The 20,844-nt window shown below is 60.5% G+C and overlaps 2 protein-coding genes across 2 annotated transcripts; one reads left to right on the top strand and one right to left on the bottom strand.

The window, feature by feature from the left end:
• The first annotated feature begins 3,905 nt into the window (after nt 1-3,905).
• DTX4 (deltex E3 ubiquitin ligase 4) lies at nt 3,906-13,344 on the top strand. The gene is made up of 9 exons (XM_080404108.1): nt 3,906-4,318; nt 7,472-8,195; nt 9,079-9,140; nt 9,290-9,451; nt 9,590-9,651; nt 9,957-10,109; nt 10,842-11,003; nt 11,383-11,472; nt 11,842-13,344. The coding sequence occupies exons 1-9, from the start codon at nt 4,108-4,110 to the stop codon at nt 12,073-12,075; spliced, it is 1,860 nt and encodes a 619-aa protein (XP_080260234.1). The 5' UTR covers nt 3,906-4,107; the 3' UTR covers nt 12,076-13,344.
• A 762-nt stretch (nt 13,345-14,106) lies between these two features.
• MPEG1 (macrophage expressed 1) lies at nt 14,107-17,358 on the bottom strand. The gene is given in 3 exon segments (XM_080404099.1): nt 14,107-15,224; nt 15,227-17,105; nt 17,107-17,358. Coding segments are annotated over 3 exon segments (2,157 nt in total). The 5' UTR covers nt 17,254-17,358; the 3' UTR covers nt 14,107-15,093.
• Nucleotides 17,359-20,844: the final 3,486 nt, after the last annotated feature.

The raw sequence follows: 20,844 nt of genomic DNA, 5'->3' as shown, positions 1-20,844 counted from the left end.
TGCCGGGGTGATGTGACTTCTTGGAGTAGGTGGGACAGTGGGGCTGAAGCTCACCAGAGAGCCTGGGCTGCTCCATTTGCACCTCAAGGAAGTATCAGTCCTGGTGGGGTGGGAGGTTTGGGGGGGAATGGGACTTGCTGGGATGCCGCGGGGAAGAGGAAGGAGCTGGGGATGAAGGAGATGGAGGCAGTGGGAGGATGAGGAGGAGCCGAGGGGTTCACTGGGGTTGTGCCCCATCCTGGTGTGGCCCTGCTTTCCACCCTGCCCTGCGAGAAGGAAGGCAACGTGGGGTGATGCTGGAGCATGGGATGGGGGGGGGAGGCTGGGGACGTGCCTGGCTGGCCCTGCACAAAGTGGCTTTGTGCGGCGGGTGGTGGCAGCACTGGGCACAGCACCTGCCCCAGCACCAGTGGTGTCTGCGTGGCCATGGGGGGCCCTGGGTGCTGCGGGAGGATGAAGGGCGATGCCGAGGCAGGGGCCCCCAGCGCCCGTCCTGCCCACCCCACCGGCCACATCAGGGCAAGCAGGGCCGCAGGGTTGGGGCTGCCCCAGGGCTGGGGGTAAGGGTGGTTTGGTGGCATCCGTTTTTTTGTGGGTGATGCACAAAAGGAAGAGCACGCGCCTTGTTCATCCCCACTTACTGCCTGACCTCAGCTTTGCAGCTCAGACCAGATTATTTGCAATGTTTCTGCTTCCCTGCACTTGGGAATAACAATTTCTGGCCTTTATTTTTTTCAGTCAGAATGAGTCCCTTTGCCAGCAAGTGTTTCTCCCAGTCCTGTCTGCTTTGTGTGCTCAAAGCCATCTTGCTTTTCTCCCCTTGCACCCTCGTGCTCAGTAGCAGCCAGGTGCTCACATCCTTGCCCACCTGCTGCCCCTCACCTTTCTGAAGGTAAACACATACATCTGAAGCACGGCACATCTGTCTCTGAACCTTGCAACCTGAGCAGGCAGGAACAGACCCCTTTTCTCCCACCGCAGTAGCCTGGGTACGAGGTGACCTTCACTTCCCCCGGGAACCAGCCCCAGTGCTGGCACCGGTCCCTGCAACTTGATCCTTCCAGATCGGCTGCTGGCGGTGCCATGAGCTGAGCTCATCCTGCTGCAATCACGCTCTGGGAGGTGAGCAGCAGTGGGTATTGAAGGTGGACAATGATGTTGCTCCAGGGGCTTCCCTGGTTTGTGCCCAGCAGCCCACGTCACCACTTTTGCAACCTTCCTTATTCCTTCCTTGCTACCTTGCCAGTGGTGCTGCATGTGTCTGTGTTCGCAAAGCACCTGCAATGCTTTGAAATGGCTGCCGTAACCAGAAACAACGTATAAAAGCAAACCATAATACAAACCTCTGTGGTCTGGCTGGGTGAGAGACTTCAGGTCCCCAGCTTTCTCCACCAGCAAGCACCCACCAGGCAGTAGAGAGGTGGTGATGTCTGAGCCCACCAGGTTTTAGTGCTGTTTTTCAGCTGCAGCCCCAAAGGGCATCACCAGTAAACTGATCTGGTGAGGACAGGGGCATCCAGCAACCGGGGGCCCTTGCTGCTGTGAGGCCCTTTGGACTTGCATCACCGCAGGCTGAAGCTGAGTTGATCCTGGTGGCTGGAGGTGACCGAAGTTACTGATTTTGGAGGCAGAAATGAAGAGCTTCAGGGGAGGATCATCATGCCCCCATGGCTAATGCTGCTGAAGACCCTGAATGGCCTCCTGCAGACTAAACCCTGCTAAAAAGCCATCCAAGGTTGTACTTTGGGAAGAGAGCAAGGATTTGCAGTGCTGGTAGGAGCAGGGAAGGGGGAGGGCTGTGCTCCTGAATTGCAGTGGGGAAGGAGCCTCCAAACCCAACCCACGGATGTGTTTAATTGCCAAAAATAAATGTTTGGGCTGAACATGTGGTTGGGTTGGGCACGCTTTGTGGGCTTGGAAAGATTTTAAGCCAACTGAGGCGCCCCCTGACCTCAGGCACATCCATGCTTGGGTGCTGGCATCAGCGCTGGGTGCTGGGGGATAATAATTTCACCCCTCGCCCACTGTGCTCCAGGGGCAGGTGGGGCTCGGCTGTGCCAGTCCCACGGGCTCACCCATCCCCTTGCACCCTCCTGCACTGGCATCGCAGCACTGGCTCCTGACTTTTTGCTCCTGAGCCGGGAGGGTGGGGGTGGAATGTTCACCAACACTTTCCTTTTTAATAGCAGGAAAACCTTTTCCACCAGCCTGAGTCAGTGGAAAGGATTTCCCTGGGTTTCCCCGTCGTGGCCTTGGCTGCACTTGCCTGCCCTAGAGGAGCAGGTGAAAACCCAGAGGAGCAGCCTGCCAGCACCGTGCTGCCCTCCCTTCTTGCAGGAAAATGTGCTGCAAGCGTGGCCCTGCATGTTTCCAAGGGCAATCTGGAAGTAGAAGAGATTTCCTTCAGCTCCCGCGGTTCGCCTCCTCCTCTCTCACCACATTGCTTGCCAGCTGGCATCCCTGCAGTTAGCCCCCACCTGTTTCTTCCCCCCTTTTTTTCCCCTCTCTCCTTTTTTTTCCCTCTTATTTAGATTTTTGCCTAATGGTTTTGGCTGACACTTGCTCAGTGGGCTAGGCAGGGCCTGGGAAACAGGTTTGTCAGGAGAGGAGCTGCACTGGCCACTGGAGCTCAGCAAGCATCGTGCAGCAGCATCGTGTGTCCCAGTGCCCTGGGGTTGAGCCGCCCTCTGAGCTGACAGGGACCACGGGCTGGGCTGGGGGATTCGCCAGTGCTGGGAAAACCGTGCCTGTGGCGAGCGGATGCAGTTTGTACAGTTCTCCCCAAACGGGGCAACGATGGGTGTTGTGTTTAATATCCAAGAAAATTAGTGGTTTGCATGTCTGAGCACAGGAGCACTATGTAAGGTGAGACCTGATGCCAGCCGCCAGCCTGCTGCTCAGGGCCACCCTGGGATGCTGCTCATGGCACTCAGCAGAGGAACAAGCTCACAATGAATTTTATTTTTGGGCTGCGGGGAAGGGCCGGCACTGGCTGCTCCGGGCCCAGGGAGTCAGTTTTGGCTGCACCAGCTCGGGTTTGCTCAGCACGGCCAGCAGGCTGCCCAGACCCTGGGAACTCAGAGGAGCGCGCCGGAGGGTTTGCAGCCTCACACCAGGCTGAAGCTGCGGGAAACCTCCCCAAAAAGCACTTCCCAGGGAAACTAAATGGCGGCAGGCAGCAGGAGGGGCTGGGGTGTGGGAGGTGGCCTTACAGCCCCGGTGCCGCCCAAGGCACACGGCGATTTCGGCCTTTGCACCCGTTTTTGTCCCCCTCTGGCCACGGCCAGGCGCAGCTCATGGGGCTGTCCCCGCAGCCGCGGCAGCCGGGGGAACGGGGTGGTCGAAGCTGTCGGACCACAGCGCAGGATGCGGGGTCCAGGCCCGAGGTCCTCCCTTGGGTGGGGCATGCGCCCCCCGCAGCACCCCCGCTCCGGTGGCCGGCAGGCCTGGGGCCGCGCTGTGCGTGCGCCCCGGCGCCGCCCGGCAGTGCCAGGGCTGCCGTCTCGGTGAGGGGTGTGGGGAGCGCTGGGGGGTCCTTGGGCTGCAGGGGGGGGGCTACAGGGACACCGGGGGTTGTCTCAGGGGTGCAGGGTGGGGGGTACAGGGACACCGAGGGAGGGTGTCTTGGGGTGCGGGGTACGGGAATAGTGGCGGGGGGCACCGGGGTTGCTGGGACGGGCTACGTGGTCCGCGGGGTGCTCAGGGCCGAGCGGCGCCGAGCCCCTCCCCCCCTCGCCGGCGGGAATGGTTTCTCCCGGCCGCGCTCCCCCTCCCCGGCCCCCGACGGGCAGCCGGCTGCCGCCGGGCCGCGGCCGGGCGCGGTGACGTCAGGGGCGGGGCGGCCCCGCCCCCCCGCGCTCCCGGTGCGGGCGGGGTCAGCAGCCCCCACCGCCTCCCGCCGCCGCCCGGGGAGCGGCGCTGCGGCCCGAGCGCTGAGGGGCGGCCTCGCCTCCGCGCCCGCTCGGCGGCCGGCCCCGGGGCGGGGGCGGGCAGAGCCCTACGCTGCGCCGAGCATGCGAGTGCCGCCGGGGCAGGCTGCAGCGGCCGCGGGGCGTCTGCGGCGGCCGGCCGGAGCCGGGGGAGGCGGCGGGCCGGGGCGGCGGAGCCATGCTGCTGGCCTCGGCCGTGGTGGTGTGGGAATGGCTGAACGAGCACGGGCGGTGGCGGCCCTACAGCCCGGCCGTCAGCCACCACATCGAGGCGGTGGCCCGCGCCGGGCCGCGGGCGGGCGGCAGCGTGGTGCTGGGCCAGGCCGACAGCCGCCTGGCGCCCTACATCATCGACCTGCAGTCCATGCACCAGTTCCGCCAGGACACCGGTGAGTCAGCCCGGCGGCCCGACCCCTGCCCCGGCTCCCCGGGCTGCCGTCGCGTTGCTTTGCGCGGCCGGGTGCTGCGCGTTGCACCGGGCTCCGCGCCGGCCTTGCACGGCGCTCCCTGCTCCAGGGTCGCTTTGCACTGTGCTGCGTCTCCAGCGCTGCCCAGCCTTGCCTGGCCTCGGTGCTCCCGGTGCTGCCCTGTGCGCCGGCCCCGGCGGCTGCTGTCCTCCCAGCACCGTTGCTCTGGGTTCCCTCTGCGTTGCCAGGCCCCTTATCGCATGGCACTGGTTGGGGTACAGTCGTACTGTGCAGCGCGTTGCTGCCAGGTCTGGTATTGCACAGCGCTGCCTGACCTGGAATTGCATCGCATGGTGTTGCACAATGCTGTGCTGCCGGGTCCCATGCTGCATCGCACGGCCTGAGCTGGAGCTTGGTTGTGCAGCGCTGCCTTTCCCCAGTCGCATGTTGCATTGTGCTGCCTTGCCCTGCCTTATGTCCCATCACCCAACGGCATCTGCTGTTGCATCGCTAGCTGTACTGGGCTATGCAGCTGGGTGCCATGCTGCGTTATGGTGCCCCATCCTGGATTGCATTGCCCGGTCCTGTACTGCACCTGGATTTGCCTTGTACTGCCCTGCTGTGCTTGCCCTGGAATTGCACAGCTTTGCTCCTGCTGCCAGCCCTGTCTGCTGCTGTCCAAGCCCGCACTGCCTGGGGCTGCCAGCCCACCTGGTCCCCAGCTGCTTGCTGGACACCATGCTGCCTGCCCAGCAGTGCCTGTGGGATCCTGGGCCCTTACAGGGTCGTGCTGCCCGGCCTCCCTGCTGCACCTTTGTGAACCCTGTTGCATGCTATGGCCTTGTCCTCTCCTGGCCTGCAGTCCCTTTGTGCGAGGTGCCCATCCCCTGCAGACCTGCCCCACTGTGTCCAGCTCGATCTGTGCTACCTCTGAGCTGCCATCAATCCTGAAGGCCCACTGCTGTACAGTGCTTGGGGGCCAAATCCTGCCCTGGGTCACAGCAGCCCATGGGGGCCCTTAGGGGTAGGGGCACCAGCAGGTGAGGGACGCACTCAGGGATGGCGTGGGCAGGTAGCGGGTCCCCAGGGTGGTGGCTCAGACAGGTAAAGGGAGGTGTTAGGAGGGTGCGGGCAACGAGCAGGCCTGGGGATTGTCAGGGTGGTGGGGGTGTAGAGGGATTCCCCGGGTGGTGGCAGAACATATGGTCCTGGGGGTGCCTGCAATGCAGGGCATGGGCATCCGTGGGGAGAGGTTACTGCATGGGATTTGTGCCCCCCCACAACACCCCCGTGATGGCCATGGGAAGGGGACCAGCCAGTGTCCCTTGTCCCTGGGACAGGGGGTGCTGGGTGCAGTGGGACACCCTCCTTTGTCCTCTTTCCCTCAGCAGCCCTGAGGGCTGGCAGGGACCCTACCCTGCCCAGGGGTGTGGGGACAAGGGACCTCTGCGACAGGGCTGGGAGCCAGCCTCTGAGGGCTATTGTCGCCTTGGGAGGAGGATTGAAAGGGGGATTGTTCTGTCTCTCCCTGGGTTGCTGGGGATGTTGGTATTTTGGGTCATTAAACAGCTCTGATTTGGGGGGGTCGCGACCCTGGCAGGCCCTGAATAGCTATTGTCCCTTTTCTTCCCCTGCTGAATGGGAGGCCGGCTGGCCGTGCTGGGCTGGGGGGATGCACGGCATTCCCACACCGCTGCCTGGGGACTGCCAGATGCCGCATGCCGCCACTGCTGCCCTCCCCGCCTCTTACAGGATTAGGATAAATCACCGCCCTGCTCCCCTCCAGCCCTGCTTTGTGCTGCCAGCGCCGGCGGCTTTTCTCCCCTGGGTGCCCCTTCGCAGAACGGGGACGGGTGGCCTGGTTTGCCTGGGGTGCAGCTGCAGCCCATTCTCCGTAGCAGGGTGCTTAACATGTGCCTGTCATTAGTGCCTAATGAACAGCTTTTCCTTTTTAGCCCACTCTTTCGTGGGAAGTGGTCCTATGTGGGGACCAACGGTGGTGGCTGCTCCCAGAAGAGAGGTGGGGATGAAAAGGGACTGAAATTCTTGTAGGCTTTGCAAGACACGTGGTGAAAAGCCAAAGAAGTAGGCTTATTATTTCTGCTCTTTGAGCATTCTTATTCCTGCTGCTGGCAGCAGGGCTGAGCCCTGGGGTTTTGCAGAAGAGCATGGAGGCAGCAATGCTTGTGAGCTCATTCCACCTATTAACTGAACAGCTCTGGGCAGTAGTAGCAGGCCCAGGATGGGGCCCTGAGGCTGAGCCCAGCCACGTCCAGCCTGTCCTGCTGTGCCGTGAAGCGTCCCAAAGAGGAAAGCTTTCTCCTCAGCGTAGGAGTTTCCAAAATTTGTGTCCGTGCTTTGAGTGTGTCCTAGTCAGCTGGGAGCGGTGGGAAAGGAAACACCCAGGAAAAATAAGGATGCAGGCCACAAAGCCTTCTTATCCCTCTCAGCACTTGCTGATGGGGGACCGGGAGCCAGGTACTGGGCCCCACTCAAATACCCCTTTGCTCAGCCTCGCAGGGATTTTCCCTGTGCTGGCTTTTTGTCACGGCCAGTTTGGCAGCTGCAGATGGTGGGGCTGGCACAAGCGTGTGGGTGCCTGCACGTGTCACCACTGCAGTGCTCAGAACTGCCCCTTAAAGCTTTTATTCCTCTGTCCTGGTCCAGAGCTGAGAGGGAGACAGGGCTGCGGTGAGCACTGCAGGAGTCTGGTGCCTACACGCCTGGTTTCATCAGACTCCCACAGGAGGTCCTTGGGAGCAGGTTGGAGTGGCCAGACTGGTGGTTCTGTGTTGCCCCATCAGGGCTGGGTGGCTGCCACCATGGGCCAATGGGGGTGAAATCTGCCCTTCCTGCATGCCGGTCATACTGGGGGTGCACCCCAGTGCCATGTGTGTACAGCCCAGGGGCTCCTTGGCTTTTCGGGTGCGCCAGCAGCGAGGTGTCTTTCAGGCGGTGGCTTGGGGAAACCAAGGCACACCAGTCCTCTGGCAGGGTGGGGACAACGGCTGAGCCAGAAGGCCGTCCTGTCCCTGCGCTGAACTGCATTGGTGGGGCAGGTTGGGGTGGTTTTGCGCCCTGCCCACTGGTGGGTGCTGGCACCAGGGTCTGACAGCTTCTCTCACCCTCCCTCAGGCACTATCCGCCCTGTCCGGCGCAGCTACTATGACCCATCATCAGCACCGGGCAAGGGAGTCGTGTGGGAGTGGGAGAATGACAGTGGGTCGTGGACACCCTATGACATGGACGTGGGCATCACCATCCAGCGTGCCTACGAGAAACAGCACCCCTGGGTGGACCTGAGTGCCATTGGCTTCTGCTATGTCATCGACTTTGCCACCATGGGCCAGATCAACCGGCAGACCCAGCGCAAGCGCCGCGTCCGCCGCCGCCTTGACATGGTCTACCCGCTGGTCTCCGGCACCCTGCCCAAGTCACAGTCCTGGCCAGCCAGCCCTGGGACGGCAGCGGCCCCCCCAGTCCCTGCCTGCGCCTGTCCCCAGTGCCTCCTGGTCATGAGCGTCAAAGCCACTGTGTCAGCTGCTGGCTCTGGCACTGCCACCCTGCAGCCCCGCAAAGCCCCCCCTGCACCACCCACCACCCCCAAAGCCCCGACGGCGGCCCCAGGGGCCAAGGCGCCCGACAGTATGGCTGTGGTGCGTGGCTCCTTGAAGCCACTGGCAGCCCAGGGCGGCCGGCGGCAGGCAGCCAGCACGCCCACCTTGAGCTCGGCCAGCTCCACTGCCAGCCCGCCCGCCGTGGGCAGCAGCAAGGCATCTCGTCCCGGCCTCAGCACCCTGAACCGCAGCCACCTCCAGCGCCTGGCCATCGCCCAGTCCCGGGTGCTCATTGCCTCTGGGTGAGTCCTGCCACGTGCGAGCGAGAGGGCAGCTGTGGGGAGAACGGGGGCCGTGTGAAATTTTTTCCCCCTCCCCAGGGCACAGAGGGGCTGCGGCCCTGTGGGGCTTCCCACTGTTGGGGTGCTGTCACCCCTCAGCCTGGTAGGAGACGAACCTCAGCGAACCCCAGCCTCCCACGGGTGGAGGGCTCTGCTGGGCCCCTTTCCTTCCCTGCTGGTGCCTGAGGACTGGAGTGGGAATGGTGTGGCTCCTGCATCTCAATGAGGAGGCTGAAGCTGCACTTTTCTCTTGGTGGCGGGGGACGGGTGGGGGACTGTGAAAGGCCTGAAGAAAAGCCATTCAGACCCCATGAGAAGGGGTCCCTCCAGCCCCCCACCCTCCAAAGACACTTTTTTTTTTGAGGGTGTGGGCATTTAATGAGCCTGTTTCTCCCCTTTGTCTGGCTCTGCCATCAGCCTTCTGTCGCAGCCTGGCCCCTTTCCTCTCCCTCTCCATCCTCCCCCTTCCCTCCGCTCCTGACCTGCTGGGAAACTTTCCCATGGAAGAGAGCCCCAAGGGGAGGAGGGGGGAAAAGAGCTTCGGCAGCCATGTCCGTAGGAGAAAAGAGGAAAAAAAAAACAACAAAAAACAAGACTGGCCCAGAGAGTGGTGACAAAAAGGGTCTGTGAATGGAGAAGCAGGCGGGTTTCTAAAGAGCAAGAGAAAAGGGGGGGGGGGGGGGGGGGGCAGGGGCATGTCACCCTGTCGAGGGATTCTCTATTTCCAGCCAGGGCCTGTGCAGTTGCTCAGGCAACTATTGTCTGGCCCCTGCTGTCCGCTGGGGCTGCAGGGATGTGGGTGCCTGCCACCAACCCTGACGTGGTCTCTGCTGGCTCCTCACAGGGTCCCCACCGTCCCTGTGAAGAACCTCACTGGCTCCAGCCCTGTCAACCCAGCACTGGCAGGTGAGGACTGGGCTGCAGCAGGGTGCCTGGCACCCACAGGTGCTGGCCTCCCCAGGGGGGAGTCGGCCCTAGTGGGGTGGGTTTTGGGGGCATATCTAGGGGTTGGGGTGATGCTGGTTCCTCAGTGCATTTCGAACCCCCTCACCCAGGGATCACGGGGATCCTAATGAGTGCAGCCGGGCTGCCCGTCTGCCTGACACGGCCCCCCAAGCTGGTGCTGCACCCCCCACCTGTCAGCAAAAGCGAGATCCAGTCCATCCCTGGCATCTCCCACACCTGCCGCAAGACCACCAAGAAACAGGCCAAGAAGGGTGAGAGGCACTTTGCCACTCGGCCTCTGCTCCTGTTCCCCCCTTCCCTACCTGGCTCCCCTGTCCCCTCCTGCTGCCCTCAGCAGTGGGGTTCCCCTGTGCTGCGCTCCAGCCCCTCTGACTTTTGCTCTCCCGCAGGTAAAACTCCAGAGGAGGTACTGAAAAAATACCTGCAGAAGGTGCGGCATCCGCCGGATGAGGTGCGAGCAGCAGGAGTCACGCTGGGGTATCCCCAGGGTGCTTTGCTCTGGGAGGAACAAGTGGGGACATGGACGATGTTCCTGCCACCCCTCATGGCTCTGCCCTGTCCCCATCCCCCTCTGAAGAAGGGCTGTGTGCTGCATGCAGGTGTTGGCCAGCCCTTGCGGTGGCCCAGGGTGATGGCATGGCACCAGGGGTGGGTGCAGGTCCCTGGGCAAGAGCAGAGCAGCTCCTGAGCCCCATGTCTTTGGCAAGGCTCTGGCTGCATCTGTCCATCTGACCCCTCTCTTCCCCTTCCGCGCAGGACTGCACCATCTGCATGGAGCGCCTCTCTGCACCCTCCGGCTACAAGGGACCCCAGCCAGCCGTCAAACCTGACCTTGTGGGGAAGCTGGTGAAATGCGGCCACGTCTTCCACCTCCACTGCCTGGTCGCCATGTACAACAATGGCAACAAGGTGCAAAGCTGCAGCCCCGGGGGATGCCCGAGCCCCCAGCTTGGCAACCTGCGCCAAGTTCCACCTGCCCTTGGTGGGGTGGTGCTCCGATCCTGCTGCCCTGGAGGGCTCTGACCTCCCTGCCCTGACAGAGAGGTTAATTTTTATCAGCAGCAAGCACTCTGGGACTGCCCAATCAAACCAGGGTTGCGTGGGTGCTTTTTTTCACCTGCTATGCCCAGTTTTACGTCCTTGCTTTTTTTCCCAGGGTTAGTGGTGGTAAACCTTGATCCCTGCATGTCTGACCAGAGCTACCTGGCATCTGGTGCTGGGCAGTGCTTTTCCAGCCATGGGTGGGCTTTCTTGAGCCCCCCGCAAATGGCCCTTGTGCTTGACATTTCCAGAAAAATGTGCTTCACATTGCTTGAAGTTTTAAAATAATTATTACCTGTCCCTCTTTGAAAAAATAAAACCAAAAAACTTGCAATAAAACAAACCTGAAATGGAGGTAGGGGAAGCAGCAAGGACTGTAAAAACTGATGAGGAAGAGAAATGCCAGCCTCAGATTTTTGGTTTAAAGTTGGGTTGCCATACCAGATTCTCCCAGCCTTACCCCCTGCCTCCTCAGTGGTTTTGAAATGACCATTTTCACTATGAAAATCATGTTCGGTGCTGCTCAGGGATGAAATGTCCAGCCTGGCTCGGTGCTGGGGGTACCAGTTTCATTATGTTCCCCTCTTCTCTTGCTCTCAGGATGGGAGCCTGCAGTGTCCCACCTGCAAAACCATCTACGGAGTGAAGACTGGGACACAGCCTCCGGGGAAGATGGAGTATCACATCATCCCTCATGCGCTGCCTGGCCACTCTGACTGCAAAACCATCCGTATCATCTACAACATCCCTCCGGGGGTGCAGGTATGGTCTGGCCCTGTACCCAGAGGGGTACATGGGTGGTCCTCCTCTGGGGGCTGGTGGCACTTATCATCGCTGTGTCACCCCTGGGTCATGCTGCAGCTCAGGGCTTGACTCAGGGCTCTGGGTTCAATGATGTCTCCGGAGCTGTGTCCTATAAGGATGTTCCAGGAACTGTGGGGGTACATCTGCATGAAAGCATTGGCCCAGTCTGCTTGATGGCATTGGGGACTGTGGTGTTTAAGGCCACTGTGCTGAAGCGTGGCTGCCCAGCACAGCAGTGACCACCTCTGCATCCACGGAAACTGGGGGGTTAGCTTGTGCCCAGAGCATCCTTCTGAGCTCCAAAAGGGTTTTGTTCCTCTTCTACTCCACACTCCAGGGACCCGAGCATCCAAACCCTGGGAAGAGCTTCACCGCCCGCGGCTTTCCCCGGCACTGCTACCTACCAGACAGTGAGAAGGGCAGAAAGGTGAGGGGCTCACCCGGGCAGCTTGAGCTGGCTCAAGGGTGTATTGAGCCGGAGAGGGAATGAGCAGCTATTTAGGGCACGGAGGGAAAAAAGGCACATCTGGGTGGAGCTTTTCCCCATAGCCCATCCACCATGCTCTGCAGGAGCACAGCGATGTTCCCGTGCCCTGGGGAGCTCTGCAGCCCAGTCCTGCTGTTTTGGTTGGCATAGGACCCCAGAATGGGGTCTTGAGCTCCTTGGAGGGCTTGGCTGTGGGTTGCTCGCGTTGCCGGGGCATACCAGGATGATCGGGCATGCTCTGAGTAGAAGTAGTGGGTGCTTCCCCTCACACATCTGCCTTGTTGCCTGCCTCATCTCTGTCCTCCACAGGTACTGAAGTTGTTGCTGGTAGCCTGGGACCGGCGCTTGATCTTCTCTATTGGGACCTCCAGCACCACAGGCGAGTCAGACACGGTGATCTGGAACGAGATCCACCACAAGACAGAGTTTGGCTCCAACCTCACTGGCCATGGCTACCCTGACATCAACTACCTGGACAATGTCTTGGCCGAGCTTGCAGCCCAGGGCATCACGGAGGAGAGCCTGGCACAGGAGAAGGACTGAGACCATGGCAGGGAGGCAAGGGAAGGGGCGCCTGTGGTGCCCACCCTGAGGATAAAGCTGCTGGAGAAACCCACCTGGGGGCTTCGCGGGGGCACCTGGAGCCCCCCCTACTCTCAGTGGAACCTGCCCAGTGGGAGCATCCCCAGACTGGCTGGGAATGTGGGAGAAGGTCCTTTTGGCCATCCCCTTCACTCCCGTGGGGAGGGGGTCTCCCCCCACAGAGCTGCGGGGCTTCATGCTGGCCTGGCTGTCCCCTCTGGCCATTGTCCTATCCCCACTGCTGCTGTGCTGAGGGCTTGCAGGTGGCCAGACTCCCCCTGCTCCTCATCCATTGGCCTGGCCCGACACCCCTGACACCCCCCTGGGGCTGGGACCTGGCCTGGGATGGGAGCAGGGTCCATGGGAGCCCCCCTCGCTCTGCCTCGTCCCTCATGTTTGTCCTGTCTGGTACCTCCCCACTGGTCTCCTGTGTCCGCAGAGGTGGGGGGAGGGCCTGGTCTGCCTCAGCCGGCCCCCCCATCCCCGTGCCCCCTTCTCCTCTTGGCTGTGTCTGAGCTGTGGCCTGCCAGGGTCCTCTCGTCTGGGCTGCCCCCCATCCCTGTGCTGGGGAGGGGCCGGTGGGTGCTAGGAAGGGGGGCGGGGGGGGGGGGGCATGTTTCCTAGCCTGTCTCCCACCCTGCCTGTAGTGGGTTCCTTGAACTGTTCGTATGGGGGCGTCCCCACGTTGAATTTTTATATACCTCGTGTTTTGGGGTTTTGTCGTATATATGTACATATAGGTGGTGGTGTTTCGGGAGGTGGCCCACGGCCTGGGAGAATGTGATGCTGTGGCCAGACTGGGGGCTGAGCCCAGTGGTGCGTGGGGGGTGGGTGGGTGGTGGGACAGGGGCAGCACTGCTCCCCTACTGTGGGGACCCCCTCCACCCTGAAGGGGGTCAGTGCCCATGGCGGGGGCTGGCGCCCGTGGGTGCGGGTGTGGGTGGGAACCATTCCCCTTTCTGCTGGGTCCCGTCCCCGGGGTTGGCAGTGGGTTGGTGGTGGTTTTGGAATGGGGGTTGGTGTGGGGAGGGTAGCGTGGGCGATGGGGGCAGGGGATGGGTTGCATGCCATCTTGGGGTCCCTGCCACCCCCTGGGGGATTTCACGGGGCCGCTCGGAGCCACCCGTATTGGTGTCCCCACAGCTTTGGGGGCTGCCCTCAGGGCACTGTAGCTGTTGGTGGGGGCTGACTATGCTCATGCTCCTGTCCTGCAAGACAGCCCCCCAACCACCCCCACCCCCCCCGGGACTGAAGAGCAGAGGGGGGGCAGCCCCCACACTGCCCAGGCTGCCCCCAGCCCTCCCCGTTGCTCCCTGGGAGTCTGGGGCTTCCTAGCCTGTTCTGTTGCATTCCCTTCCCAGTTTTCCTGGGGGGGGGTGGGGGGGTGGGGGGTGGGTTGTCACCTCACGCTCTGTCCCAGGGGACAGTGGCACGAGAGGGGGACCTGTCCTGCTGTGCATTGTTCTGTTGTTGCTGTTTTTCCTCCCCCCAGCCTGGGGGGTGCATTGCCCCAGCTGGCTGCCCTGTGGGGGTAGGGGGGTGTCAATAAAGCGGATGGCAGGGGATGCTTGTGTCCCTGCACGGCCTGGCCTCTGTTGTCTTCTGTCCGTCGTCTGTGTGGCCAGGTGAGTGAGGGGGCACTTGTGGGGAGGGCCAGGCACCCCTTGCCCCCCTGACACCCCTTTGCACTGCCCTGTCCCCAGCTGTCCGTAGCGTGGGATGTTATTTTCTACCTCAAGGGAGGAAACCTTTTTCCCCAGGATAACCCCGTTTTTGGCAGCTCTGTAGCCAGGGGAGCTGCAGCAGTGTGATTTCCCCTCCACCCAGCCTTAGGCTTCCCCCACTGCGAAAAAATACCCTGGCTGGAGCTATGCAAAACCCTCCTGTGATCTGGAGGAGGAAGGGGAGGTTCCCCACCCGCCCTGGGTGCCAGCCTGACAGCTTTTAATGTTAGTCTTTTCACAATATGACTTTTTTTTTTTTTTTTTCCTGTCTTTTTTTAATGCCATTTGCCTACACAATTAGTTGCTGGCTGAAATAAAATCGATCCGTGCCTCTCTGCATGCGTGTGTATATCTATCCCGATAGATATACATGGGGACGGGGCTGGCCCTCCAGTTGCAGCAGGCAGAGGTCGGTGGCTAACCGTGTGTGTCTCCGTGGGACCCCTCTGCTCCCTCCTTCCCCGCGAGGTGAGGCGAAGCGTTGCTGGTGATGGCTGTCCTGGTGCTGGGTGCCTGCAGTAGCTGGGGGGTCTTCTCTGGGCTTAGGGGGCTGGGGCTTTTCTCCCAGGAGTTGGGTGAGCCCCAGCATGTGTCCTGACCCCGTGTTTTTCAAAGCAGCGATGGTTTGTCTCTATGGTGGACACGCTTAAGCCCTGCTGGTGTTCCCGTGTGCCGGGGGAGGTTGTACAGCTTCCCCTGGCTCTTTGGGGCCAGCCCAGGGGGAAGAAGATGGCTGTGCTCAGGAGCTCCTTCTCCTTGGGCACCTCAGTGTTCCCAGCGGCTTGTTGAAGGGCCCCGGGTCCCCTCGTTTGGTTTTGAGGGGGAGAGGCAGCTGGGGCATGGCTCGCAGCGAAGGGGTGACTTGCCGACCTCCGAAGGGGCAGCGTCCCGGGACGGTCTGGGGGGAGGAGATGGAGCTGTGGAGGGGCAGGGGCTGGCAGAAGGGTATTGCGGTGTGTCCTGACAATGGGTTGACCCAGGGCGTTAGCCTCTCAGTCAGCTGGGGAGGGATGTCTGAAGGACCACAGAGCCTTCCAGGTTCTGGAGGCTGGAGCCTGGGGACCTAGTGGAGGGCAAGAGCGTGTGTACCCTCAATGGAGGGGCAAGGCTGGGGCCTTCGTGGTGGCACAGACCTTTGGTTTCAGGGGTAGGGGGCTGGGGGTGCTGCGCAGCTTTGCCCCTGGAAAGGGGCGTGGGCAGGGGGCTTTGCCTGGGTTTGGGGCGCAAGGCATCACCTGGAAAGTGGGGGAGGCTCTTACGCTGTCAGTCCCACTGGCTGCTCCTGGTGCGCCTCGCCCACGGTCAGCACAGTGCTGCTGTTGGGGCTTGCAGCAGCTAGGCTGTCCCCTTCACCCATTGCGCGGTACCCCCTCACCTTGTACTGTGGCTGTAGCAGATCATCGCCAGGATGGTGGTCAGCCCTGCCAGGACTGCCACAGTGATGCCAGCCACCTTGCCCCCTGTCAGCACCTGGCCCTTCACCATCTCTGCCGCGTGCTGGATCTCTTCTGGCTGCGCCAGCCGCCACGTGTGGCTCTGCCCATCCCTGACCCAGGCCCTGTCCCCGTCCTTGCTGCTCACCAGCACAGTGTCGATGGCTGGCAGGTTGGCAGGGGGCCGGGTGAAGGGTGGCAGACGGGCAGGTGGCAGTGAGCCCCCTGTGAAGATGCCAGCCTGGACGCAGTACTCCACCTGACAGCTATCGCTGATGAGTGCCAAGTGCTGGCTGAAGCCTGGGGGGCAGCTCTTGGCATGGGGGTCCTCAGCAGTGCCCTGGTGCTGCCCCGCCAAGGGGTTCCCTGCCTGGCAGCTGAAGAAGCCCCCGAAGGGCACTGCGAACTGGCCACCTCGCTCATAATCCAGGCTCACACACACCCTGAGCTCATCGAAGAGCTTCAGTGGGAAGTACCCTGAGGGGCAGGACTGAGCACCGGTGATGGAGTTGGTGCTGTGGGTGCTGAACAGCCCCCCAAATAGGTATCCTGAGCTTGGGGCCACTGGCCCGCTCGGGGCACACCAGTAAGCGCTGAATTGCACCCGGGAAAGCCAGAAGATGTCCTGGCACTCGCGGTGACAGAAGATGCCCAGGATGCACTTGTTGTGGCACTCCAGATGGCTGTGGCCTTCCTCCCGCTCCTGCGCACCCAGCAGCACTGGAGTGTAGGTGGTGGGGCAGGAGAAAGCACCAGTGAGGGGGTTCCTCTGCTCCAGCCCCCGGCACAGCATGCTGGTGTCAGGGCCGGCCAGCCCGGTACACTCCTGGAAGACTCCCCCAAAGGTGAAGTTGTTCATGGCACCCTCGCAGGAGCCATCGTCAGCATTGGCATGGAAGTTGAAGTTGGGCGAGGTGGCATCGGTGCAGCCTGGGTAGGTGTTGAAGGTGTAGTAGCGGCGGATAGCCATATCCACGTGCCTGGCCAGCTTCTTCACCATGGGGGTGGGCAGCTCTGGCAGGGTGCTGGGATTGATGAAGAAGTACAGGGGCAGCCCTGAGCGGTCGAGAGCCACCAGCTGGTTCCTGATCCCCTCCTGCCAGGTCTTGAGGGTGATGCCTGGATAAAAGGGGGTCCCACCAATGCTCTCTACCCTGGAGTTGGTGCGGTTCTCCAGATACTGCTTGGTGAAGCCAGAGCTGACATCCAGGGACTCTGTGTTTTTCACACTGATGATGCTGTGGAAGGCCATGCCAGCCGAGGCGGTGACAGCACTCCGTGTGGCCCAGCTGTCCTTCAGGAAGGTTGCCTTGATCTGATCCTCCTGCACCAAGCAGGCTCCGGCATCCACAGAGGTGATGGTGTGTGTGCCATAGTTAAGCACCAGCACCTCAGCCAGAAAATCAGCCATCCGTGTCTGGTTGTTTTCCAGGTGGCTGGCGATGGTCAGCAGCTGCTTCTTGAAGCCCTTGTCCAGGACTGCCCCTGGGCTGATCTTGGCAGTGTAAACCAGGTTCCTAACTTGCACTCGGGTGGTGACAGCATGGTCTTTCACTTGGTGGGTCTTGGCCCGGTGGAAGTCGTAGGAGAACTTGCCGTTGATGGAGGAGAAGAGGGACAGCTCCAGGTTGATGGAGGCAGAGGTGATGCTTTGGTAATCTTTCCAGGACTCGATGATCTCGGAGTTGATATCCAGGTTGCTCTGCTTGCGAGGGATAGTGAAGATCTCATCTGGGATGATATAAGATCCGTCTTCCGTGGTCTTGCACAGTGAGTAGCCCAGGTTGATGACTCTGCCCATATCCAAATTCCTGAGGTTATCCCAGCCCCCCCCCCGGCAGAACTTCCAGACTTGGGAGCTTCAGGGCCGCCTTGCACTCTGAAAACCCCGCAGAGGAGGATAGCTCCTGCGACTGCTCAGCCCCTCTTACCCAAGCCACCAACACCCAGGCAAGCGGGACACTGCCCAGCGCCCAGCCCATGGCTGAACCGGCACAGGGACCTCACCAGATGTCTGAGCGGTGAGGCAGGAGCTGGGGAAATGAGCTGTCTGGGGGTGCAGCTTCTGGGTGGCTCCTCCTTTTGGGGGTTGAATTAACAAAGGGGAAAGGAGAAGTGAGAATTGGTGAATGTGAGAAATGGCTGAGTGGAGCTGAGACGAGTGGGTGGGAAGCGGAAAGTAGAGACACCTGGAGCACACTGCCTCATTTCACTGTGTGAACCCCCCTTGGCCAGTGCTTGGGTGACTGTCCCAGATGAGTCCCCCCTGCCCCTGGGTGACCCTGGCTCCTTCGTGCCACGCAAGGGACATGTCACCAGCCCCATGACCTTGGGGTCCCACTCACATGACAGGGTGAAATCTGGTCCTGGTCATGTGGGCTTTGCTGCTGACTCCAGACTTGCCTTCACAGCAGAGGCAAGGAGGGGAAGTGGGGAGGTGGTGCAGTGTGGTTTCAGTGTGGGGGCAGTGCAATGTGTGCGCCTTCTCTCTTGGTGAAGAGGCTGCCTGAGGCCCTGGGGCAGGCCCTGGTGGGTTTGGAGGTTCCCCTCTTTGGGGGCCAGCCCATGGCATGTACCTCTCCCTTCTCCTACATCAGAGCCCTGTGCAGCCTCCTCTACCCCATCCCTGTCCTTTGGCCAAGACTCACAGTGCCTCCAGCTGAGAAAAGCACCTCCTGCTCAGGATGGCTGACCTGTGGGAAGCTGGTCCCAGTGGTACTGAGCTGGCTCTGCCCAGGGATGCTGGCGTGTGGTGGGGGCCCAGTTTCAGCAGCACAGGGCAGCTGCTGTGTGTTTCGGGGAACAAACAGTTAAAGAAGCTTCCATATGGACAGGCTCACTTCCCCTATTTTTGATGGTTAGTTCCTCTTCCCAGGATGGTTCTGGCATGGATGAGGCTGAAGTGAGATCTGTGATGGGGGGGGTGGGGGGTACCGTAGATGCATGGGTGCTTTTGCTGGGGTAACGCCAGGAAGGGAGGAAACTGACAGCAACACCATAGGGGATGGCCTTGCTGGTCCCAGTGTGGGGCTTGGGCCTCGGAGTAGCTGGAAAACCCTGGAGCGGGGAGTCCCATGCTGGCCGTCACACGCACCTGGAGCCATCTGCATTTCAGGCTGGGCTGTGAGGCCACCTCACCGAAAATCTAGCCATGGGTGTCACTGCCACTGAACTTCAAAGCCTAAGCAGCGGTCCCCAGCAGAAAGCTGCAGCCTGCAGTGGCTGTGGCCCCTGGGTTGGGGGAGGGAGAGAGAAGCCCCGTGGGGCAGAAAGGAGCTGCCTTGCCTCTCTGCCATAAAGGAGAAGCTCCCAAATGGAAACCAGGGCTTCTCCATGCTGTGTGTACTGCTGTGAGCCATCCCGTCTCATGGTGACAGAGATGTGGCAGAGCAAGTCAAAACCCATCTGCTGTGCCCAGCTGGGGGGTTGAAAAGAAAGAAGTTTCCTTTCTGACTGCCATTGGGAATGACCAGATGCTGAAGTTGGAGAGCAAGCCATGCTTCCTGGTTGGTGGGCACTGGGAGGGGAGGCAGAGCCCGGGGCAGGGCTGCTGCCACTGTCCAGAGGGTGAGGGAGGATGGCCACCAGTGGAGCTGTAGGTGCTGGAGCAGGAGTGGGAAATGCAGTTTAGACCTCCCTCTGAAACCGGCAGAGCCGTTAAGTGCTTGGGACCGGAGTGAGGGGTGAGACGTGCTGGTTGTGGCAAGCCACAGTGCTGATGCAACCCAAATTGGCAGGGCCTGGGATAGATGGAGGCAACAGAAAACTGTTTTGGAGTCACTTCTGGGCTGCTGGGTGCCAGGTGTGACTTCTGGCCCCATTGCTGGGTCTGGCGGGGGACCCTTGGCCACCTGGGTCCCAGCCCCAAGGACACGGCACCCCGGCACATGCCAGCGCTTCACCATCATGCTGGGGCTTCCTGTGGGCTGGGATTCCCTGCAGTGGTGTGTCGTATAGCCTTGTCCTGCTGCTCGTTCCCAGCACTGGGAAGTCACGAGTGAATTAGGCTGGGAAGGCAGTACCGTTCACTGCTCTGGCTCTAAAAAGTGGGTGGCCTTAGAAAAATGCCCAAGGGCTGCTAATAAATATACCAGCGTGCAGCAAAGTTCTTGGTGGGGGGAATTAGGGATTGTTACTCAGTGAACAGAAAAACCACAGACTGTAACCACTGAGCAGTATGAGCCTAAGTGCTTGCGGGGATCACCAAAGACTGATGTGAAAGTGGAAAAGAATGAGGCACCCAGCAGTCACCAGGGCTTGTGTCAACCAGCGGTTTGTTGCTGGCTTGGATTGCTGCTCAGCACCAAAGCATGGAAATTGCTTCGGATTGATGAAAAACTGTGTATACATCATGACAATAAGTAAGTAGACAGCGTCTATTATATACACACCCACACATAGAGATATTTAAGCTTTTCTTGGCCATGCAGAAACCTGATAGGGGAGGGGATACTTTTAGAAGAAACCACCCTTTTGTCCTCATTGATGGTTTATTTTTAGGCAAAGCTTGGAGAATCTTGTTACAATGAGAAGCGGAGAAATGTGAGTTCAAAAGCCATCAAAAAGAACCACGTGGGGTTTTTCAGTTGTGTTTCCTTTTCTAGCTGCGGCTATTAGCAGCTGGTAGAGGACGTGGCCCAATTTGTGGATTTCTGTGAAGAAAGTGGAACTAAGCAGTATTGCAAGCGCTGAGCCTGGCACATGTGCTGGTAAATGAAGGATACAAAGTGGGAATTTGGGCCATGCAGATGCAGGTAAGACTTGAGTGGTTGTAAGTGTGGTCTTGGCCATGTGTTTTAATTAACCTCTCTGCTTTAAGGCGGTGATTTGATCCAGTGTCAAGACCTGCTTCCCAGAGAGACCCAAACTCAAAGCACGCAGAAGCAGCCTTTCTCCTGAAAGGCAGCCACAACCTGTTTTTCTACAAGTGATCTGAAATTTTTAGAGCTCTGCAGACCACCTTGACAGGGTCTTCCCAGCAGAGAGCTGCAAAAGCAATGAGGAGGCCGGGAGGCCCCTGAGGGATAGTTTCACTGTGCTCCTGGGACTGGTGATGGCCACCACACACTCAGGGATGGCAAGGCCAGATGGGAAGAGTAAGCATATCTCACTTGCGCTCCATACACCCAAAGCCAACTTTGGTTATTTCTGTTCCCTGCCCCACCTGATGCAGACCAGTGGTTTAACCTGGAGATTAAGCTGCAAAGACTCCCTGTAGCAGTACAGCAGTCCACGGAGGTGCTGCATCAGTCACTGCCCAAACTCGCGCTGGGTGCCTGGGTCACACTGTGTCCATCCCCACTTCCCGAAACTAAAGCACCAGCTCGACCAGGACACACTGCAGTCACCTGGGACATCCCTTGCCTGCCCGGCAGCCTCCATAACACCATGCCCCTACTTGGTGCCTGTCCCCTTCTGTGGCCCAGTGCCTGGGGAGGAGAGTGGCCAGGCACCCCTGGCAGGCCAGCACCCTGCCCAGCACATCCAGCTGGGGCAATGCGAGGGGCACGGCTGCCACAGCTGCAGCCCTGAGGGCACCCTGGGGGATGGTGAAGGCCTCAGCAGGGCAAGTG

The sequence above is a fragment of the Falco punctatus genome (assembly GCF_963210335.1).
Source record: "Falco punctatus genome assembly, chromosome: 10".
NCBI lineage: Eukaryota > Metazoa > Chordata > Aves > Falconiformes > Falconidae > Falco > Falco punctatus.
Note: the sequence above shows the minus strand (reverse complement) of the source record. Positions and strands in the feature narration are given on the sequence as shown.